Source organism: Trachymyrmex septentrionalis, unplaced genomic scaffold (genome assembly GCF_001594115.1).
Source record: "Trachymyrmex septentrionalis isolate Tsep2-gDNA-1 unplaced genomic scaffold, Tsep1.0 scaffold200, whole genome shotgun sequence".
In the NCBI taxonomy this organism is placed as follows: domain Eukaryota; kingdom Metazoa; phylum Arthropoda; class Insecta; order Hymenoptera; family Formicidae; genus Trachymyrmex; species Trachymyrmex septentrionalis.
The window spans coordinates 91,941-99,045 of record NW_017305181.1 but is presented as its reverse complement, the minus strand read 5'-3'; the positions used below and the strand labels follow the sequence as shown (position 1 = coordinate 99,045).

At 35.0% G+C, this 7,105-nt stretch overlaps 1 protein-coding gene across 1 annotated transcript in view; it reads right to left on the bottom strand.

Annotated features, from left to right (window-relative positions):
• Window positions 1-2,349, bottom strand: part of LOC108747883 (ATP synthase subunit alpha, mitochondrial) — a 3,934-nt gene extending 1,585 nt beyond the window's left edge. The window contains exons 1-4 of the mRNA XM_018485772.1: window positions 2,151-2,349; window positions 1,715-1,828; window positions 1,201-1,550; window positions 661-1,017 (exon numbers count right to left, since the gene is read on the bottom strand). Coding sequence (XP_018341274.1) covers window positions 661-1,017; window positions 1,201-1,550; window positions 1,715-1,828; window positions 2,151-2,213 — 884 coding nt within the window. The 5' untranslated portion in view covers window positions 2,214-2,349. The remainder of the gene's footprint in view (window positions 1-660; window positions 1,018-1,200; window positions 1,551-1,714; window positions 1,829-2,150) is intronic.
• Between the last annotated feature and the right edge of the window lie 4,756 nt (window positions 2,350-7,105).

Below are 7,105 nucleotides of genomic sequence, written 5' to 3'. Positions count from 1 at the left end.
ATCATCAGAAGTGAGGAATTTTTGAATGACACGTAAATTTATGCTGCAAGCCATTTGTAAATAAAGACAATTTGAATAAATCTAAATGACGATTGCTTTAAAATACCTATAAAAATGGGCAGAAACTGTTCTTTTCTCCCTTAATAGTCAGTAAATGGTCGTAAAAAGCAGGCCTAAAAGTAAAGTGAGCCTAATTTCAGAAAAAAACACAGTTTGAACTGCTTGAAGTTGAAATGAATGAAATATACGCTTTTACGTATCAAATTCCAGGATAACTATTTTTCTACCCATTTTTAGGACTTTCATAAGTGCGAGACACATCACATTTTCACAATTAAGCAAATAATAATGAAATGGCATGCAGCACAAATTTCGTCGTCAAAACGTCACTTTTCCACGCCTATAAGTTCAGTCATTTATTGTGACAAGGCGCTGTAATATACAAGCACGAGCTCATGTACATATGCTCGCTTTTGGTGTGCCGAGAGCACATGTACTTGGGCTTGTGTTTGTGTGTGTGATTACCGATTTCGTCACATTTCGCCAGACCGTTAACTGATTTTGAATCATATGCTGACTACTCAGGAGCCTTAAATAGAGTGCTAAATATTTGGATGTATTATTTAGAGAATAGAACTTTTTGATTAATAATATATCCACCTAAAGAATTCTCCCATAGCACATCCAGAATATGGAGCCAAGTACTGAAGAGGAGCTGCATCAGAGGCAGTGGCAGATACAATAACAGTATAATTGATAGCACCGCTGTCTGTTAAACGTTTTACAATTTGCGCAACAGTAGATCTCTTTTGGCCAATAGCGACATAAATGCAGTATAATTTTTTTTTCTCTTCTCCACCGTCATTGAAACGTTTTTGATTGATAATGGTATCAATAGCAAGAGCAGTTTTTCCAGTTTGCCGGTCTCCAATGATCAATTCACGTTGACCACGACCAATAGGCACTAAAGAATCTACAGCTTTAATTCCAGTTTGCATAGGTTCTCTGACTGACACTCTGTTATAAAAAAAAAGTACATATAATGTTATGTACATACTAAATAATAGTCTCTAATTTTATCTCTCATTAGAAAAAAAGAATATCAATTGATTTTCTTGGGGAAAGATTAAATAATTACTAAAAAATTATAATTAGTTATAATTGTTGTAAACAATTATAAAAACATAATTTATAAATTACCTAGGAATAATGCCTGGGGCTTTTGTTCCAATACGGAATCTTAATTTGCTGTTTAGAGGTCCCTTGCCATCGATAGGATTACCCAAGGCATCAACGACACGACCCAATAATTGTTCGCCAACAGGTACGTCAACAATAGCACCAGTACGTTTGACGATATCGCCCTCCTTAATATGTCTGTCATTACCAAATACGACAACACCCACGTTGTCAGGTTCCAAATTCAATGCCATACCCTTTAAGCCTGAGCTGAATTCTACCATCTCATCAGCTTGAATGTTTTTCAACCCATACACACGTGCGATACCATCTCCAATACTGAGCACCCTACCAGTCTCTTCAAGATTAGCCTAAAATGTACATCCTCCTTCAGATATTTTCAAAACTAATATCTTTAAACTATAAAAGTATACATGTATATCTAAAATTAATAAAAATGAAATGTTTAAAAATGTGATACTGAATGATTTAAATATATAATATTCAATTTATTTCTAAGTTGTGTGTGGGTTACCTTTGGTGCTGATCCAAGGATACGTTCTTCCAAGATAGCAGAAATTTCTGCTGAACGGCGACTACATGAGACATGATATTTACGGGAAGCAATAGCAGTTGCAGACCAATTAATCTAAAGTACAAATAAGTATATATTACATATATATATATACGTATAATAATAATAAAATGTTCCGAAACTCTTATTACATAACTTGCTGTTCCAACACACTTTACATAATACACTGTATATCATTATCACTAGCATCATACAATTATTCGGTTCATGAATCAGAATGCTTTATTTTTTATCTATAGTCTACGTGAGCAGAAGCAAATATGATAAATCGGAGCATAGGATAGCTTTGACAAAGTGAAAAATGTCGACACGTTTTGTCAGGAGTGCAACATTCAATGGTCGTGAATGTGTTTAACGAGAAATTCCTTCTATTTACCTGGGTGGTATTCGGTAAATGCCTGACCAAGGATGAGGCTAAACGTAAAGATAAGAGTGCCATTTTCCAGCGGTCAGGCTACGAACAGCTACCAATTAACGTGAGAACGTAAAGACGACCGATCGACGTCGGTTTAGTCGAATGGTAAGGATTGGTATGGATCAGAAGAACATTCGCTCGTTCGTTCGGTATTGCTAGATATTTTTTGTTAGGAATAGCCGAATGGTGGCGCTCAAGTAGCCCAAAGTAGCTGATTTTGAAACTAAAGTAGTCCAAAGTAACCAATTTAATCCAAGTTTTTAATAAATTTGAATGCAAAATGTATATTTAAAAAAAAATTCTTTATATACATTAATTTTCTTTATGCCCGTAAGTATATTAAAAAAAATATATATATACGTTATCGATACATATGTATATATTGTTATTGATTAATTGATTCAGGGGGTCGATTACGGATTTTGAAAGAAGGTGAAAATTACAAGAGGAAGCAAAGGTTACTAGGTATTGACCAACTAAATTATAAATACTCTAGTAAATTTGTAATTTTCACTTCATTTGAAGATACACAATCGATCCCTTACTGATTCGAGAAGAGTTAAAGCCCGATCTCATCAACTCCGATTAAAGCCTACGGCACACGATGCAGCATACTGCTAAATTGCTAGCTGGATTAGAATCTTGCTACCGTATTGACTGCGATGCTGGTACTAACAGCACCGCACCGAATACGATGGTAAAATTCTAATCCAGCAATCTAACAGAAAAACAAGCATCGTATGCCGCCCGAACGAGCTTATGCCCGTTTCCATCAATGTAGATTAACTTTAATTTCGATTCAACTTAGGCCGGAATTAGACTATGCATTGAAAAATGAGATTGAAAATTGAAAGATTGAAGTTTGACCAATCAGAATAAAAGAAGCCAAAACTTCTTTGTCCTCATTGATGAAATTCCAATCTTTAATCTTTAATTTCAGTCTTCAATGCATAGCCTGATTCCGGCCAAAGAGTAAATTAAACCGAGATTAGGGTACGTTCCAAAATTTCCTCCCCGAGGAAGATTTTACTCTACGTTTAACGTATACTATATAAGAGGAAGTTTTTATATTATAACATATAGAGTAAAATCTTCCCGCCTTAATCTACATTGGTAGAAATGGGCATTAATAAGTTATGCCTGTTCTACAATAGGTCACAAGTAAGTCGTAAGAAATTGACCAGTCACAATTAAGTGTGAGAAGAATAATCGGCTATAATTGATTAATTTCTTACAGCTTACTACTTACGATTCTATTTGTAGAACAGGCCTTAATCGATCGATTAAATTTCAGTATGGCCAATTACAAGACTGAAAATATAACCTAATTATCTGGCAGCTGTAAAAAACGATATGTGATAATAACAGCACGGGTTCTTATTAGTTGCAAATTTCTTTAATCGCAAAAAAGTTATACACACATGAATACTTGGTGCTTCGCTAAAAAAGGATGTTTTCAAGTAGTTGACAACTGAAATTTAATCGACCGATAGCTTAATCGGAGTTAGTGAAATCGGGCCTTAATGATTTTAAAAAACTATTGTCATAGGGTGCGTTCTATTTAACATTTGTAATACTCACGAGCATCATTTTATTCTTGTTTAATATTTTAAAATGATAAGGATGGAATGATGCTCGCAAGCGTTGCGAACGTTAATTGAGGCTACTTTCACATACAGCGTAAGTGTAACTTACGTTAGCCAATCAAATCATCTCAATAGAATAAAGCGTAATAACTGATATAATTTGATACAATTTGATTGGTTGACGCAAGTTACACAAGTTACGCTGCATGTGTAAGCAATAAAAATGGAATGTTTCTATAGTCGATAAATTCTGTTTCTGCATGATGAATCTATATATATGTCATAGTTATTAAATAATTGTAACATAGAATTAAATTAATATTATTAACTGCATTGCACAAAAAATAAATAAATACATTTTTTTAACTTTTTTTAACAAATTAACAATAATAAAAAAATCATTATTGGTTAGGGCCAGTATTCAGATGTTATATTCAAAACCAGAGCTCGACAAGATTTGCACTTCTCGACTGATTTTCAACTTGGTTCCGCTTTCCGTCATTCCCCTCACCTTTCGCGCAGTTCAAATGTCGCTCGACGTTCAGGAGCGTATGACGCTCATAGATAAGAGGTCCACCCGCTTTGAACGCTCACGCTGTAAACTTTATTCTATATCTTTTTTTTTCGTTCATTACATAACTAAGATAGAATGAAGTAACGCGTAAGATTGAGAGCTTATGCGTTACTTCATTCTAGCTTAGTTATGTAATGAATGAAAAAAAAAATATAGAATAAAATTTACAGCGTGAGCGTCCAAAGCGGGTGAACCTCATGTCTACGAGCGTCATACGCTCCTAAACGTCGAGTAGCATTTGAACTAAGCGCGGAGCGAGAGGTGAAGGGAATAACAAAAAGTAAAGGCAAGTCAAAAATCGGCCGAGAAAGTTGAATCGAGATTAGGCTACATTTCAAAACTTCCTCTTTGAAGAAAATTTTACTCGAAATATATAGTATACGTTAAACATATACTATAGCATATAGAGTAAAATCTTCCTCGGAGAGGAAGTTTTGGACCGTGCAAAAATGCAAATCTTGTCGAGCGCTGTTCAAGACCGTCTTAAATACAGTCTTAAGAAGTCACGAATCAGAAGGTCGGTATTCATAGTCGATTCTTATTTCAAGACTGTCTTAAGTAAATGGGTCGTGCATCTAGAAGCACGATCGCTCATTGAGAGCTCAATGAGCTCTTTTATCTGTTTGGTCTACATTTTTAGATGGAATATACCAATAAAATGCAAGAGCTTACTGAGCGTTCAGTGAGCAATCGTGCTTTTGGATGCATCTAATGTCTTAAGGCACTAATGCGGCTCTCTGATTGATTCATGACATCTTAAGACTATACATAAGACGGTCTTGAATATAAGAATCAACTATGAATATCGGCTAGGGCCATATTAGCGTTTTAAGACATTACTTAAGGCAGTCTTGAAATAAGAACGGACTACGAATACTGTTTTAGGTATAAAATATATAATGTACTTTTAAAATTCGTTTCCTTCTCCCATTTTATGGTAATGTTTAATATATTTCCCATATATGCCCATCAAATCTACAGTACACATAACGCGAACTATAAATTTTCATAAGCTGCATAACTATAGATCAATGAGCATGTTATGTAAATCAACATGGCGTCTTTATGTTAGATGCTTATTGGTTCAGTGGCCTTATGTTATGCAGTAATTTTGTGTGTGACGGTTCTAAAGCGGGTAACACAGACTCTTGCATAACGCATAATACATAAGGCATAATAAATTGAACCAATCAGAGTCCCTTATTTCATGAAAAGGAAGGTAACGGAGGACGGCGAGAACGGCCTGATAAACCAATCGCCCAGCAGACACAACTGGGATGGCTGATCTTGGACTCCGTCGGGTCTGAGTGCACTACATCTTTGGCGACGACACTGCAGTGCATCCCTCTCGACGAATTAACGGCTTTGATTCGGCGTTTCTGGGAACAGGAGGAACCCACACGGCCCGTCTTGCCATTCTCCGCAGAAGACTGCCAGTGTGAGGTGCACTACGAGGATGGTCCCAGAAGTACCCGATCTAACAAAGAAAACACAAAAAATTTGGGAAAAAATATCTTTATTTCTCAACATAGTCTTCTTTTAGCTCGATACACTTTTCCCAGCGATGTTCAATACCTTCGATGGCCTGTTTTTAGTAAGAACCGTTGAACTCCTCAAAATAGCCATTCTATCTCTTCATTGTTGGTAAATCTTCTACCACCGAGCCATTTTTTCAAGTTGGAAAGAGAAAATAATCCGAGGGGGCTAAATCTGGCGAATAGGGTGCGTGGGGAAACAATTCCTCGATTAATATATTTTCTTATGCAAAGCATAAAATATGCCAGAAAATATACCAGAGTTTTTTATTTCATGGAAAGAAAGGAAATAAAAGACTTTGATTGGTTCATTTTCTTATGTCTTATGTCTCCTATATAGACGCATGTCGAATGTGATTGGATAATTTTCTTTATGCGGCTATGCAAATTTGTGTGGATATACCCTAAAGTGGGGAGCACAGACTTTTGCATAACGCATATAAAGCATAAGAAATTTAATCAATTAGTGTTCTTTATTTTATGGAAAAGAAGGAAACAGAGGACTTTAATTGTAATAATTTATAATTTCAATTTTCAATATTTAAGTGGCTACTATTAAGAAAATTGAAACTTTTCAGGAGCATATAACCAACCTTCGTTGTTTAGAAGTCATATATTATAAAAAAAAAAGTAATAATTTATTTTCTTATGCATTACGCAAAAGTCTGTACTCCTCGCTAAACTTTTATTAAAATTATATCGAAAAGCGAATTTTCTATAGAGGCCCTATTCTTGAAAAGTATCGCATACGAAAAACTAGGGAATACGTAACATATACTATAATATTTTCTTAGTTTTATGTATGCGATATTTTTCAAGAATAGGGGCCCAGGTGTTTGTGCAGTACGCACTACTGTAGTACAAAGCAAGAAATTTAAACGCAAAGAATTACATATTGATAAATAGGAAAACTATGGCCGGAATCCCTAATCCGTTCTTAGGGCCATTCCATATAAATTTGCTGTATTCCGGGCGATTACTGCATTTTCTTATGCTTTATTTTTTTTTATTTTTCGTCATTTTGAAAATCATGTCGGCTTTTTATCTACTTTTTTATAGTTACATTTCTTTATTTTAGAAGAAATTATAGACGCTGCTGAGCGTATGTTCTTAGAAGAGGATATCCCTGTTGAATGCATTTAATGCATGATAAAGGAAGTCCTTGTACATCAAAAAGAACAGCAGAAGAGTTATACGTCTCTTTTGGAGCAACAGCAGTAG